General features: G+C 38.1%; 2 protein-coding genes across 2 annotated transcripts; one reads left to right on the plus strand and one right to left on the minus strand.

Moving 5' to 3' along the window:
- The first annotated feature begins 9 nt into the window (after window positions 1–9).
- On the plus strand, window positions 10–4,324 carry LOC149740768 (peptidyl-prolyl cis-trans isomerase-like 4). The gene is made up of 9 exons (XM_089871541.1): window positions 10–186; window positions 499–600; window positions 672–791; window positions 1,322–1,438; window positions 1,866–2,020; window positions 2,267–2,385; window positions 2,862–3,069; window positions 3,320–3,773; window positions 3,997–4,324. The coding sequence occupies exons 1-9, from the start codon at window positions 15–17 to the stop codon at window positions 4,116–4,118; spliced, it is 1,569 nt and encodes a 522-aa protein (XP_089727667.1). The 5' UTR covers window positions 10–14; the 3' UTR covers window positions 4,119–4,324.
- LOC149740769 (CCN family member 2-like) lies at window positions 4,192–13,956 on the minus strand. Its single transcript, XM_089871546.1, has 6 exons — window positions 13,170–13,956; window positions 9,605–9,803; window positions 9,000–9,162; window positions 7,963–8,054; window positions 5,174–5,373; window positions 4,192–5,041 (listed from the first exon to the last, which is right to left on the minus strand). The coding sequence occupies exons 1-6, from the start codon at window positions 13,422–13,424 to the stop codon at window positions 4,745–4,747; spliced, it is 1,206 nt and encodes a 401-aa protein (XP_089727672.1). The 5' UTR covers window positions 13,425–13,956; the 3' UTR covers window positions 4,192–4,744.
- Window positions 13,957–17,253: the final 3,297 nt, after the last annotated feature.

A 17,253-nucleotide genomic window follows, 5' to 3' on the forward strand; every position in this document is an offset into this window, starting at 1 on the left:
GTTTAAGTTAAGAAATGTCTGTGATTATTGAAACAACAGTAGGGGATATAGTTGTTGATCTATATGTGAAAGAAAGACCAAGAGCTTGTTTAAACTTTCTTAAACTTTGCAAAGTGAAATATTACAATTACTGTTTGTTTCATTCCGTACAAAGGAACTTCGTTGCACAAACTGGAGATCCAACAGGTGAGTTTTACCTTTTTATATACAAACTATTAAACAATTTGTTAAGTGTTGTTTATTTTATAAAACCTGTGAATATTTAGTTTAAAATTTGTATCCGTCCTTTGTTATTCTGTATTAATCTCTGCCACGACGGACATTTTGTAAACGCGGATGTTTTACAAAAACAGAATACGGCACTTCCTGATGAAATCTTGCGACTGCAAGGCAGTCATTTTTTATTGAAAACCATCATCACAATTCTTAAATCCCTATGCCTTGATGAGCAGAATCAAATTATTTACGTTAAACTTGAATTAGTAACTAATGTTACAGGGTCGGGCAGAGGAGGGGAATCTATTTTCAGATCACTTTACGGAGATCAAGCAAAATTTTTCGATGCAGAAAAAGTTCCAAAAATAAAACATAAGAAAGCAGGTACAGTCATGCTAACCATTGTGCCCTAACGCCAAAAATCCTAAAATAATTTAAACTCTTGAAACCTCCAGGTACTGTGTCAATGGTAAATGATGGAAATGGTTTTCACGGCTCCCAGTTCCTTATTACTTTGGGTGAAAACTTGGACTCATTGGATGGAATACACACAGTGTTTGGATGTATTGCTGAAGGTAGGAAATAAACATTATAACTGTGTGTGTGTGGCTGTGTGCCACAAATCTGTGTTCCCATGCATTAAATTTTTTTTTAATTTTTTTTTCCCATGCATTAAATTTTTTTTAAATATTAATGATAGGGTATGTACATAAAAAATAATTTTTGAATCGAATGTATTGTTTTTGTATGATATGTTTGTATGTATCGCTGAAGGTAGGAAATTAACTTCATATATACCGTGTGCGGTTATTTGCTAAATGGACTCAGTAGTGGCATCATAGAACCATTTACATTAAAAGTTGTTTCTAGATTTCTTGCAAGTAATTTCTATATATCTTAATGCTCCCATTTCTGGTCTGCTGCGATTTGCAGTTAATTTAAAAAGCAATTATTGGTCATTTTTTATACATTACTAGTAGACTATTAGCAACTGAACATATTTGTCATTCAGTCCCAGATTTAAAATCAAAATTTCTATCATTTGTTAGTAACAAAATAAAAATTTAATGCATTTGCATTTTGATAATGTTTTAAATTTATCCAGGGTTTGACGTTATTTTAAAAATAAATGAAACATTCTGTGACAACCAACACCGACCGTTTCAAGATATTCGCATCACACACACTGTTATACTAGATGATCCATTAGACGATCCACCAGGTGATTTTGAATATTAATTTTAAATTTTAAATATTGGTTTCATATAATTTCAATTTTAACGGAGTAAAGTCACTAAAATAATTTTAAACATTTATTATAGTTTTGAATTTTAACTGGTTATAATATTTTTAAAAAGGTAAGTTCATTCATTCAGATTGGATATATATATATACTGCTTTTTGTAAAATTTAATTTATAAAACATTTAATGAAATGGTAATAACTTCTCTTTAATTACGATTTTCTTCTCTTATTTAGGACCTGTGATCCCAGAGAAATTGTATACATCTATATTTATTGATTTTTTATGAAATTTAATTCATAAATCTTTTTAATAAAAGAGGAAATGTTTTTACAAATAAAAAAATTACAATTTATTTTTTGATTGACAATTAAAAATTCTTGAATTTCATTTTTCTCTTTTTTAGGCCTTGTGATCCCAGATCATTCTCCAGAGCCAACCAAGGAGCAAATTGAAGGTTGCTTCCGCATAGGAGCGGATGAGGCACTCCAGGATGAGGAAGAAGATGAAGAAGTTGTTGCCGAGAAGGAGGAATCTAAAGATGCGGATCACCGAGCACAGGTTGGAATATTTTGATTTCCTAGGCAATTTATTTTCACCATTTTTTGGAGATATTTTTTCCCTATTTTTGGGGAATTAGGTTAATCTGCATATTAACAAGCAAAAAAACTGCTTATAGACTAGTTGTGAGGATACAGTTTTATAATTCTTTCAATGTTATTTGTTTACTACCAAATGGGACCGGGTAATAGAATGAAAAGGTGTCCTATCTTCCCCCACCATCCTTTATGAACTTTGTACACACAGGTTCTTGAAATCATTGGAGACATTCCAGACAAGGATGTTAAACCACCAGATAATGTTTTGTTCGTTTGTAAACTAAATGCAGTCACCACAGATGAAGATTTGGAAATTATTTTCTCCAGGTGAGTCCCAGTTACCAGAAGTTTCTTAACATTTGAAGTTTTTTTTGTTGGTATTTTAAGCATTTCTCGAGTATTATTTTTTTTTTTCTGAGGTTAATATTGCGTTACTTTCTGTTCTAACTTTTTACTTTCTTTTTCCGAATCAGCTAAATGTCTGGTTATAAATTATCACACATGTAACTTTGTGAGTGATTTTTGTTCTGTTTCATATTGCTCATTCCCACTTACAAGCTTCCATGTTGACATCGTTCAGTTATGATATGAGCGCATTTTTTATAAGCTACGGCCTTAAGATTACCATTATATTGAGCGTGCCAGAATTGTTATGTTACATTTTCATCACAAATACTAATTACAGGTTCGGATTTTGGCATAGTTTAGTTATGATATGAGCACCTTTTTACTAAGCCACGATTACTATTTTATTGAGCGGTGAGAATTTTAACGTTACATTTCCTTACAAATACTAATTACAGGTTTGGCACCATCATATCATGTGAGATCATACGAGATTACAAGACTGGTGATTCACTACAGTATGCTTTTGTTGAGTTTGAGACACCTGACATGTGTGAGAAAGCTTACCAGAAGATGGATAACGTTCTAATTGATGACAGGAGAATACATGTCGACTTCAGTCAGTCGGTTTCAAAACTTAACTTTCCCAGATTTAATGCCACCAAAGTAAGTAGATTGTTCTTTTGTGATAAAGCTCATTTTTCCAGGGTGTTCTCAGGAATAATTAGGCTAATGTAAAAAGTAAAACTGACTTGTACACCACCTTTTGGGTATAGTTGCCATGCTTTTTATTTAATAACTTGTTGAGTAGTTTTACCCTCATCGTATATTAACGAATGTCACTTTATTGTTAGTTTAATCTTTCCGCTATATTTGAAGAGCTGAATAAAGTTACGTTTTTTTTTTGTTTTTTTAGAAATCAAACGAAGAAATTTCCAACAAAAGCATTCGAAGACAGAAGACGCCAGATTCCCCCGACCAAAAGTACAAGCGACGTCATCGTGACGTCACGCCGCCAGTACGTCATAATCAAAACCGTCGTGACGTCCCGCCAAGAAATCGACCAAACGACCATTCGTTAAGAAGACGTCATCGTGAAGAAAGTTCTGTTTCACGTGACCGTGACGTGTCGCATCGACGTCACCGTGATGTAGAAGACAGACGTCATCAAAGGCCAGACTCACACAGTAACTCACGCGGCCGATATCCGAGTTCCAATAATTCCCGATCAGAACCAAATAGAAACACGCGGCGTTCGCGAACACCTGTCTCCTCCTCCTCCGAGAGCGAGGAGAAGGGGAGAAAAAAACGGGCAGAGAAGAAAAGAGTGAAAGAACAAAAGAGACGCAAACGTTACTCCACTTCTTCAGGTTGGTTTAATCTTCGTCTTTATTTAATCATTACTATTGCTCAACTCTAAAGAATTATAAAACTGTATCCTCACGACTCCAATAGATAGTTGGTAATCGTTAAAACACGACATTTGAATATTATGTGCTGAAGATGTCCGGTCTTCCCCCACCTTACTATATATCCAGGCTAGGCGTGTTTATATCCGAGGTTCTGTGTAATTCACCCTTGTTATCCTTACAGCTTCCGAGGCCGAGGATTTGTCCTCGGATAAAGAAGTAAGATGTGGGAAGCACCGGAAAAGGTCTGTTTCCAACCATAAAGACGAGAAAGCAAAAAAGAAGAAAAAGAAGCATAGGACATGACCAGGTGTTACACCAGTGGTTGCTTATTCCATTTTACCAACACTGAGTTGTTTTATTTTCATTGAAAACACAGTTTGAGACACTCGTTTTATTGGTTCGTTTTTTACCGTTAAACTGGCGAGCACTTCATCGAAAAATAGAGATAAATACGTTTCTATAAAAATAACCGCAACGACAATAAATGTTCGCTCAGACCGCGAAGTTCAGTCCACAGAGCACAACGCGTCGTATATACAAAGCAAGGATGCTACAATACAAATGTGTCGAGCGACGAAATTCAGTGAACGCTTTTTGGCGCAACTGTAATATAGCGGTTGAAGTGACGATACAATTCATGAATTTTGTGACACAGGCGTGTAAAAATGTGGAACCGTTTTAACTAAAGATCGTTTGTGTGCCTTTTATCGGCATACGAAGGTTTTTAGTGCAGATATACGTGTACAGATAACCAGTTTCCGTAACAAAACATGAAAAATATCAAGCGTTTATAGCAAAACCCGAGACTTACTGCAAGCACTGCATTATAATGGCAGCCATCCGTGTGCACAGTGTTTTGCAGTTGGTGCGCTTCAGCTGCGATATCAGTTTCTTACAGTGGTGAGAAATAGGTTTGGTTCAAAGTCGTTTCACGTCGAACGCACCATATCACCAACCATTGCTCTGTTGTATGTTGATAAGTTTAAGAAGTCATTAGGACAGCTGGAACACGAGCACTTCTTGATCATCATCATGTTTCGAGTGAAGTTCGTTCCACTTTCGCAGTTGAATTGAACCTTGATTGTTTTGCTCACTTTGGGTCCGCAACATTTACCGGTGCAGAATCCGCAATACTTTTGTCGGTAGGTGTCTCTGCTGAGGCAACCGCTCAGTGAGAACCGAACTCGACTGCTGTGGCGAATAGTCTTTCTGCACGATCGTCGTCTCTGTGAGATAAAGACAACAATCGTTATGAAACGTTTAAAACACAAAATATTATTGTATACGGACGTTATTACAAACTATTGCAGCTGGAAATACACTTTATTATGCAGCATTCAAACAGATGGCCTACTTACCGTTATAACGGTCGATTCCGTCATCGAGCAAGGACGAATGTTGCAAAGTCTCATCTCTTTCTTTAATTTGCAATCAGCGTTGTCGTTAGAGACTCGGTTCGAAACACCAAACCCGCATGACTTTGAACAATCGCTCCACTCTGTTGTCTGAACCATGCAATTCTCGCGGAAGACGACTGGTTGGACCGGTCTTTCTTTCACTGTAAAGGAACGAGGATTTTAAAGAGTGGAAATTACAAACGTTATCTAATACAGATATTAATATGAAACAGTACAACATAGATAACGTAATGTTGCCCTATCGTTATAATCTTAAGGATGTGGTTTATCATTCGGTTTGCCTGATGTGTTTCGCCTTAGAGAAAATTGCTGAACGTACCAATGTGAACAGTAACGTCATGGAAAAGTTGATATCCCTCGCGAGTAACTCGTGTCTATGCGAGTGTATTACGTCATTATTGCCCCGAGCCAAATGCTGCTTTTTGTTTACGAAATGTCGAGGAGCGAACCCAGATATATGCTCAATATAGATAAAAACCAAAGCAATCACACGACAAAGCATTGAATTTTAATAAAGCCACCACACAATTTTAATGCGGTTCACACAAGCAAATTAAGTCTCGGCAGTCGCATTTATGAACTATAGGGGGACTGACGCAATGTTTACTAAGCCTCGAAAACCGCACAACACCTATTGCTGGCTTCCTTCACCTGAATCAACATTATTCAAAGTATGTCCCGAGATGACCCGACTTTGTATTCCGTTATAACGTGCGTTTTGTCGAAAACTACTTGTGTACCAGTTCATATTTCAACACCTAACAGGTGTAAAGAGAACTTCGCATTCTTAACTTTAACTTTCTGCCAAAAAATCCGTTTAATTCACACTAAAGCACGTTTCGTCGAAGCATGATTATTAGAAAGCGCTTACAACCCAGCATGCCTTGTTTGAGCTATGTGCATGTAAGAATGCACTCAAATAAGATCTCGATCTTACCGTGTGCACATAGAACGAATATCATTTAGTATCTCGTAACAAATCTGTGACATGTACAAAACAATATATACGCTGTCACAGATAAGGCGTTGGCGCTTCGCCAGAATCGAAACTTTAATGCTGGCTTATTATAGCTTTGTGTCGGATCACAGGACCAACGTTAAGGTCACTTAAAATTATTGTTTTCGAAAATTCCACTTTCTCCAGATAGAATATTGGAGACAACAACATTTCCGCGTGTTTACGTGACCGGGGCACATCATCGTCGTGATGTATGTTGGCAAGTTTGGTGTATTATTGCGAATCGTTGACGCTCAAACCGCAACGTTTCGTTGCCGTATAATGCTATTGAGCAGTAAGTGCAATTACTGTGTTTAGCGCCACCGTTGAATGGTCCGGTATTAGAATGGCTGTTTCAAGCTGCTATTACTATCCGAATATACCTTAAACATGTTGTTTTGTGACACGGTGCCATTCGGCGCAGACTCCAGAACTGATATGTACGACCACATACCATCCGTCTAATCACCAGTCTGTGCTACGAACATTGCAAGGATACAAATGCGCTCGTGGCGGCAACAACTCATGAATTTCATGTTTATCATTTCGCGGGTTAAAGTGCTTTAAATAATCCACCTAAAAGACAGTGGTCCTCTCGAGACGTCACGCTGCGATGTCATAACGTTGCTGGATGATAAAATTAGATTCACTTCGCGCTTGGAACAAATACAGCTGTGTGACGAAGTAATCGCCATTCAAGTGTAATAACGGAAGATTTCGATCCAACCACGTGTTGGGGAAATCTTAACTTCTCCTTTAGTTTTGACAGCTTTGAATTTGGCCTCAAAATTGCGCGGTCGGGTGTGAGTCATATTTTAATTACAAAACTCGTTTGCGCCTTTCATTCTCCACAAGAGGAACAGCGGTATGAATCATCTATATTGAAATCTGCCTCCTAGTTACAGCTGATGCGAAATTTGTAATCCCCAGAAATAAATTAGGCGTGACATCTTGTTTAGGAACGGTGTGTGCAGGTTAAATATGGTTCAAGTGGCCGGCACCGGTATTGCTATTTTAATTTAATATTCACTGCTGCCACGCCTTTTTTTCTGACGTGTTCGGTGTAACCAGTCACCCTTCCGTGCCGGAAACCTGAATCACTTCGCGATAATGTTGTAGATTACCACCTTACCGCATGCTGAGAATCGTCAGCCATTTTCCTAACAACAGCGCCTACCTTTACGTATGGTACAGATTGCTGGAATGTCCCGAAATTTTCGGCATATTTAAATACGAGTTTAGTCTTATCGTTGGTTTAGCTTAGGTTTCATGCGTTACATCTACAAGCCGCCACTCTTTGCTTCGTTTCTATCCGTCACGGCCGATTAAAAGTTGCGAACTGCAAATAACCGGTTCAAACAGGAACAACAATACGGGTTATATAACCGTTGTCAGAATACCGCGGCTGCATTTCTTTAAAGTAACTGGAAACTGCCGAGTTTCCTTTCTTTTCCCGTGTTGGCTGTTACGCTACATCAACATTGTATAATCTATTAAGCGAAGTTTGTGGTTCACGGTTCATTTTCATTGGCTCGTTGATCCTTTCCTAATTACACAAGGCAAAGTCCTAATTACACAAGGCAACCGGATGTTTTAAAGTATTTCTAATAATGATGGACCGATATATCCACAGCGTAGTACCACAGCGCACCAGAAGTTCTTGCGTTCGTTAAACGCGTCAAAGAACAGTTTCAACAAAGATTAAAATAAAGAAAAAGTAAAACAGCTTTACCTTCGTGTTCTTGAAGTTCAATACCAGGATCCAGTCTTCCGTTTCTGGTGCAAACCCATTCCTCGCAGCATTCGCCTCTACGATGGATCAACCTACGGAAGCGTTATGTGGTTGTTAATAGCAATATTTAAACCCAATGTCCTGGCACCATGGTTACGACGACAAAGTATGACGTAACGGCAGTTTTGGGAAAGAGGTTTTAAGAACAATAGCGTTACCACAAATCGCCATTGTCTTTTACCACTGATCAAATTCTATTTTTAACTATTCGCCACAGAAGCCTTTGTTTCATTTACATGAAGCGTTGAAATGTCAAGTGCCTACAGGTGTCCGCACGGCGCGCTAGAGTGCCCGGTTAGGCTGAATAGAGAATTTCAGCATGGGAACCGATCATCTTATTTGCGCAATCTCAAATTTAAACTTAAACTACTTAGTTCGTCAAGTGTGTGTATATTATAATTTCCACATTCACCGACGTCTGCCGCAATACGATCGCATGGAAATGCCAGAAATTCCATTAAATTTTGATCGATATGAGACAGACGTGTCAACCCACTCGCAATAAACACGTCTCGTAAAAACACCAAACACCGCGCGACACTTTAGCTTGGGTTCACTACCAATGAATATTACACACTATGTGTTGTATATTTGTTTTGTGTCTTTATTTTAATTTCGCACAGTTGACAAAACAAAGTTGTTTCCGGCGTAATATTTCACACATGTGGTTAATCAATTGCGATATTTTAAACTATTTTATTTTATGTGGTTAATCAGTTGCGATATTTTAAACTATTTTACTTTGTGAACAACGTTGGACATATTTGAACAAATACGCTGAGAAGTTAGTTGGATAACGTTAGCACATAATTTCCCATATTTTCTAATCGTTTTAAAACCAACAATTTTAACACCCTTTTATAGGGTGGTGTAACGGTTATATATTTTTGAAAATATTTTTAAAAAAGGGGACGATAAAAACGATAAAAGAGAATGAAAGCATGTACCATCGTACCCCAACCCACTATATATCTCACCTTGGGTGTCGACATTCCCGTATGGATGGTTTATGCGGCAAGCAAGTCGGCATGCAGGCAATATCACCATCTATACATGAGCAAGTGACTTTACAGCTAAGTTGAAACGTATGTCCATTATCGTACCATGAACCTCCTACATAACATGCGACTCCAGGGCTTGCTGAAATGAAAACGCAAGTGTGATTTCATATTCTAAATAAGGCTATTTATGTGTAGGATGAATCAAAGAGAACCGTTTATTTTTGTAGGTTATCCGCAAATATTAAGCACATATTTACATCATATCGAGCGTATGATATGTAATCAGCGTTTTTCTCGCTCCACTTTTTCTACGGTATATATATAGTAGGATGGAAAAGACGAGACAAATCGCATTCTATTTTCTCGTCGCACTTGCTAGTAAATAAAAAACGCTCAAAGAATATAATTTGGTAGTAAACAAAGAACATTCAAATAAATATAAAACTGCATCCTCACGACTCCCATATACCGTTGTTAATTGTTTAAAACACGATCCCGATATTTGGATATTATGTGCCAAAGCTGTCCCGTTTTACCCCGCAGTACTTTATGAAATTTAACCGAAAGGGGCTATAAGATACCTTTGCATAAACCGGTGTTCATGTCGCAGTAAAGTCCTTTATGGTGGTCGCATCGCATACGAACATCACAAGGTTCATTCAATTGCTTGGCGCACATCTTACAACAGTCGCAGCCATCCATGATTCGACTTACACCTGGGGGGCAAGTTCCTGGGGTATCCGGGCAGGTACAATCTTGGCATTCCCGTGCCTCGCTTCTCTGTGTGAAAATGCATTGGTTAAACTTAAACCGTATGAAAGTGCCAGTCGGCAGATTATTAAGAATTGGTTAAACAAAAACAGATTATAATGAGAAAGATTATTGTTACAAATTGCTTGCTTTGGTGGAATAACAAATTAATATAAACCATTCAATGTTACTGGAAATGGTTACGTAATGTTTTATTTTGAAGCCGTGTTGTTGCAGGCGTGACCCGGCTGTATACCGGTTAAGCTGGTGCGTTATGACGACACCGGTGTGTCAACTTAAATCCTGCTTTGAGTACATGGTGTGATGTCATAAGCGCTACATGCATGGCAAAACAAGACGAACAATGGGTGCTTTGTGACGTATATGCAGCTTCCCACACCGCAAATGCTAACCGGGTTTTAGACGGGACTAGATCGGAGTTACTCTAATTTATCTGCGGCCCTATCTCCGACAGTAAAACACTCGCGTTATTCGACTGCAAAAATGCTGCCGCTCTTCCTATGACGTCACGAATGCTTGCGTCAATGTAGCAAACTCACGTGACCAATTTTCCCGCTTATCAAATCTCCGCATGTTTCTAGAGGCTTTACCGAGCATCGGATCAGAGTATCTAGATTATGTTCTGACGTCATAATCTTCGAAAATCCGTCATTTCAAGTACGCGATACGTTTGTAATCGAACACCGACGATATCAGACACGCAAAATTATTTTCGCCCGTTTGTGAGAAGCGTGCGAAGACGACTAAAACCAATTGAGAAATGCGTGCGCCATTTCGGACCGAGTGTTTAACGTGGAAAAATATTCGGTTTATCTTTTTGCGGTGGAGAGACATTGTTGGCTCTGCTGATAATCGGGTCTAAGTTCAAGAGTATTAGTTTACATCACGTAGCTACATATGGTGAATGAAATAAGATCGTGTATTGATCCACCATGTTCATGGGTGTGATGCCCATTCGACTATCCTACGTCAGTGTAAAATGATACCCTGAGCCCAGAAATCTTCCTCGTGCCGCGAACATTCTAAATGTATGTTGTAGCGTGTTATCTGATAAAGTAAAACCACAGAGACGCGCCAAACTCATACGCTCTGGCTTTAGTACAGCGAAGGCGCTCGAATTCTGATCCGTTAAAAGCCTACCATGGGCTGCGGAAACCAGCAGTAGACCTGGATTTTACTTGGTAGAAATACGACGCAGGTGTCGCTTAAGTCTTTCTGGATTGGGGGTAAATCGTGTGTGGTTTACATGTGGACCTCCGCGAATAATGTACTTAGCACTCTACACCAACGCAATCTCTGGTTCCCAGTCTCAACTGTGAAAATGCAGTGCGCGCAATCTTGTTCAAAAATTTTAAGCGGCAAGGAGAAAAACTTTATTCGGATTGTAAAATATAAACCATCTGCAATTTTGTTGTTAAACTGCAACGCAAGGCGCCGTCTGTAAAATTTGTTCATTGCTCAATTGAGCGCCCCACCCATCTATTTTGCGCAAGAGTAACTTCTCGTAGGAAAACGGCATTATTTGTGGCGGTACCGAAGCCGGCGCCTCGTCACCCCATTTAATCTCGCGCCTACACTTTCTAGTATTGACAGAGCGATGTTATGGAATTTTGCCGGGTTCGTCAGTGCGCTGCAGAACGGCGCAGTTATCAGTGTGATAATGTGCGCACAGACTAAGTACATATTTATAGACGTGTGACCCGCCAAGGCACGAGCGCATTCCGCCGTCAACGGATTGGACTCTTTGACCTATCGAAATTAAAGTTATATAGCAATCATCTTTAATCGCGACATAGCTTGAAATAATTACGTTTCGGAAATGTAACTGGCAGAATTAAAATCCGAATATATAATTGGAGACGAGAAGATAAATGAAACGGTTTAGAAAAATATCGTTTCCGCGTCGGTTATTTTCAGCGACATTCCACCGTTTATACAAAGATATATTCATGCAGTTTACACTGTTATTACGTTCCGCTAGCGGATAGTTCATTTCCTTTACCAGCGATAACAAGAACTATAATACGGTAACAGCACGTAACATCACGAAGTGTAAATACGCGACACATGATCCTAATTGGAAACGATGTTTGCGTAAAAAATGCACCAACTTTGCTACAAACCTAGTTGATAGATTATTTTGCGCAATTCTTGAAATTTGTTTATGAAACGTCATTGATTATGACGTAATTAAGTAACGTTAAAAAAAAACACGAAAAGTCCACGATCCGAAGTCGATAGGTTCGGCGGCGTTACAGTGATATCTAATTACAAATGAAGAATGGAAAGTAGCTTGTGGTAATCGCCCAAAACAGATCGCGCGAATTCCTTCGACTACTGTGACGTCATAAAGTCTTTATTTCGCCACAGAACAAGTGTTCGACAATGTTCTACAGTAAACGACACACTGCTTTTAGAAAATGATAATTATCTTCGTTTCCGAAAACCCTTTGTTTTCGAAAACGACCTTAGTCTAATTTTAACTTCGCTTCGGCTGGTACAGTGTTGTATTACACCTCTGACGTCACGCTTACGTCATACCAAAGATTATCGCCATGGTAATGGCGTTGGGTGGTCCTGAAAAACAACCTTCACCTAACATAATGTTTTGTTTGATCGCAACATATCTAAAAAAGGGAAATTCTTTCATCTGTTTTGTTTGAGACCAAAGCCAGTCTGGAATTTTCAAAATTGCTCACCCGTTTAAAATAACGTTGTGTGGGTTGGAGATTGAATTCTTTAAAAATACCGATTTGGCATATTCAATAGCAGCGGTTACCATTCCTGAGTCAATTTTCATTTTCCCAGGACACGAAATAACCCAGGCAGTGTACGATGGTGACTCGTGTACATTTCTCCCATCCGTCAAGTTCTATCATTCTGCTTATATCTATTCCCGCACGAACCGGCGTGAAAATGCAACGCATTGGCAACGATATTGCTGCAAGATATGTTTATTGTCTCCACCGAGTTCCAAAAAATGGTTTATCTGGCCTTAACGGGTTATTGGGCGCGTTACAGGGAAACTGCACACATTGCGGTTGCACGTTCAATTAGATAATTCGCAACGGTGGGAACCTCGTGTCGCCACTTAATACTTTTAGTGTTTGTATATCGTTTTTTCGTGGCTTCGCTTCTCGCTAGCTTGGGTGGTGTGAGTTAACTGTGCGGCAAGGATATGCGCAATTGTTTATCGTCAGTCGCATAATACGCCAAGACTTATTGCATTGAAATATTAGGGCGATATTCCAAGTTTCGTGTCTTCGCTTTTACCTAAATCGCAACATGCGGTCTGGTGCAAAGTGACTGAGCTCGTTTTGTATGGGTTTGTGGCGTAATAAACCTGTGATTCATACGTCATAATCAATCGCTTACCGCTGGATAGAAATCTCCTTCCGTCGATTGATTTGATCTTCTCAAATCAGAATTCGGCGTTGCCATGGAGAGATAGAATTGTGAAGTCACAATCATCATAACAATATACACGGAAAACAGCATTTTAATATTTTCAACAAAAAAAACAATTATCCACTTTTTAATTTCTGAGAAAGGAAAAACAACATAATTTGACGTAAAGCAAAATATATAAATAGTAGGATGGGACACCTTTAGCACAGAATATCCAAACATTCTAATCGTGTTTTAAACATTTAACAACGGTCCATGGGAAACGTGCGAGGATACAGTTTTATAACTATTTGAATTTTCTTTGTTTACTACCAAATGTGACGAGAAAATAGAATAATAAAGTGTCCCATTTCCCCCATCCTACTATATGATTTTTAGTTTTCGAAATAAATGCGATTGCACGCATCAGTTATTATTACCGACAGGAAAACTCGTACATTGTTATGGATGATTCATATCACCATAAAATTTCTATCTCTTATTGGAAGCCGGTTTATAAGTTTCACTACCTTTTGCGAAACCACTTCAAACTTTAACGACGGCTACATGATGTTATAAAAGAATTCAAAATCAACTTTGCCTTATTTTAAACTTTAGAATTTCGCCTTGGCTCTGGGTGATCTTAAAGTTTTCCTAGTCCTTTTACATCCGTGAAATCAGGAACTTAACCAAGATGTACCCACCGTAGAGCAATCCCAATCGTTGCGATAGTTAAACCTTAAGACCAACCAAAAGGTACACCTGTCACAATCGACTAACACCGTCGGCTGCGTCGGCTTATGTAGCCATCTCTGTCTTCTTCGCATTGGAAGAAGGGGTTCAGTTCAAGCAACCAGCACGCTCTCCCGGGTATCGTGTTGCCTTTTTCGTCATGATGAAAACATGTTTATCAAGTCTGAGGCAAGCAGATGGCGAAAGATCTTAAATTTGTTTTGCAAAACGTGCAGGAAAATGTGAAAAGTTTATTTGTTCCTAACTTTATTAAAATAAATTTGTTCGAGTATCTGAAAAACGATTAAATGCTTTTGAATCGCTCTCTGTTACGAGCAAGCGAACACTTTTTTCTACTGTGCGTGATAGTTGCAAAAAGCAGTTATATTTCATGCAACTTGTATTTACCTACCTCTATAATTTAACAAAGCATACCGACAAAATAATAAACCAAACTCTTTATTCATCGGTAAACTGAACGCTCTGTACGTGCTTAGTTGTCAAACGGAAGCTTAGGAGAAATTCCTTGCTTTAGTTGAGGAGTGTTGTTAATCTACATCTAATCCCTTAGGAGGTTTGGCTTGTTTGAACTACTGGTTCGAATTCTCCTAAACCTTCTGCTCTCCAGGGTCGAATTCAGACTTCGATATTGCTCGGCTCTGGATTACTGCGAGGCATTGTGACGTTGGTGTCGAATTGTGACATCAGAAGTCAATCGAAACCGTCTCAGGCCCGGTTTCCACAGATTACGTCACTAAGTACCGGAAGACGCAGATAAACAATTGTTTTTCATGGCTTTAATGCATTAAGACACGTAGATAAATCGGTGGAACCTTCATCTGCAGCAACTTTAGCAGCCACCACCTATCCGTGATCAGAGATTGCATTATGTGATTAAACTTTGCAAGGTATTGCGTGTAAGTTTCAAGGAACTCAACAGGTGATTCGAGTTATTGGATTAATGTTCTTTAGCAACACCACGCGGCAAATAATGCAGCTGTTTGCGACGTATATTCGTTCCTTTGAATTTTGTCACGCCTTTTGATTCTTGATTCTTTATATCAGTTTGTTAAAGTTTAATATAAAAAACTGAAGTCACTGAAGATTTATGATTAGTGTACAGATACAACTATATCCCAGATTTATCTACATTTTAATTTTTTTATTTAAAACGGTACTGTTTATTTTAGTTATCATCATGCAGTTATACTGGCACCGGTAACGTTAAGAAATTCTTCTCGCTTGTTTTATTTTACATATTCATATTACAAAACCGTATACAAACTATGAATGAAATGTATAAAAAGCACAATGGAATCACATACATAAACACAAAGGATTTTGTGGCAAAGTGGCCAAAGGGGATTTGGTTCAAGGCTCATCGCTGCTATTGTTGTGAGCATATGCGTTTGTGGGCAAGACACTTAACGGCAATTGGTCCAGCCCAGAGCCATAGAAATACAGAGTAGTCCAACCCATTGTTACGTAAAACACAAATTGAACGGCAATTTGGTTCCAAAATAACACAGTAGGTATAGGGAAAATGTATGTTTTTCGGTAAATTACAGAAAAACTTGGGCCTAAAAACAAATTTAAAGGTTGAAAAATGTAAAAAACATGTGTTATTTGTTTTCTGTGTCCAAAAAGTCAAAAATTAGAATTAGAAGCGGTTGATTTGCGACATTTTAGTCATCTAATGCGGCTAAATTTATACATTTTTTTAAAAAAATGTTTGGTAAGGTAAATAGAAGCTGTTTTACACCTTCCCACAAAAGGAAAACACAAACAAAACTTAACAAGTTCGTTTAAACCCATTGTTAAAGTCACCACTTTTGCTCTATTTTGGACACACATAGACGGCAGTTGGACTACTCGGTGTTTATACGACTCTGGTCCAGCCCAATGGCCACTAATGGGTTGTCCAAATTGTCAGCCATAAATAAAAACATGAAAAAATCTCCAAAAAACAAATACTCACAAAGTTAAGTTTGGGGTAACTCGTAAACTGGCAGAATGAGGTGCATGAAAAGGTACAACCGTGTTATACCATAGATACCTTACATGGATAGTCAACTCTTTAATTGTTTTAATATGACGTCATATTTTTGTTTCGGTTCAGTGAATCTGTTTGTTTGTAAACACAAATTTGAGTTATACGCGCCGTATCTGTATCTGTATTGTTATATTTTTTGTTAAAATCTAGAATGGCTCCGTCAAATTGCTCCGTTCCTGGCTGCCTCAATAGTTACTTAAAATCTAAAAGTAGTGGAAATGATAGTGTCTCCTTATTTACGGTTCGACGTCCGGATCTGGCAAAAACTGCAGATGAACGTTCACATCGAGAGTCGCTGACGAATTTTTTGTTGTCAGTTCGAGATGTGAAAAAAGGAGATGTTATAAAACAAATGTTATTGAAAGAGACGTAAGTTTGCTTTTTTCGTTTACTTTTTATTTAACTGTATCTATTAAAAAGTTGAATTTTAGCGCAGCTATATGTGAGAGGCACTTTTCGACCAAGGATGTAGTAATGAAAGGTTCTAGAAAACAGCTGAAGCTTGGTGCTAAACCATACAAAAATTTGCCAAAGTCCACAGTTCGCAGTCACTCACCCAGGAAAGAACCAGCCATTAGACAAGCAGTTTTAAAAATCAGGCATCAGTGCATACAGGATTTGCAGAAGTCACAAATGAAATTGTCAGAGAACATTAAAGGTAGTTTTTCAATTGTAATTAATTTTAAATTGTCTTGGCCACTCACTCAGTGTGTTATTATTATTTTTAGATTTGTTGCTTTATGCTTATTTGTGTTTGCTAGTTATACAAATAGCACATTACGTAAAGTTTCACAAATTTACTCCAATGAGCATACTATTATTGCATTTTAGATTCATGGATATTTTATACCTGGCGGTCCAAGTTTATAGCCGAATTCAAAGAACCAGATTTTTTGTTGCCCCGTATCAGGTTAGTTACTGTTAGTCTGTTACTGATGATTTATATGTTCGATATGGTCTGAATAAAGAAGATGCTTAAAACATTTTTGAAAGAATATTTCTATATAATGTACTTTCAGAATTGAATTTAATGCTGATGCTGCAGTATCCTCGCTAGCCCTCTGTGGATGGACTGTCCCTACAACTAAGTTTAGTATTGGAAATGGACAATATGACACACTGTGCAGCTTACTCCGTTAGTAGTTCTTGTATTCCTTAAACATGCTGCTAAAGACACAATTTAATACATTTAACCTAATTAGGTGAAGCAGAAAAACTTATTCTATGTTGTGGAATAAAAGAAGCCGATGAAAAATCCAAAATTCATCCTTACTTAAAATGGAATGG

Source organism: Ciona robusta, chromosome 2 (assembly GCF_009617815.1).
Source record: "Ciona robusta chromosome 2, ASM961781v2".
NCBI lineage: Eukaryota > Metazoa > Chordata > Ascidiacea > Phlebobranchia > Cionidae > Ciona > Ciona robusta.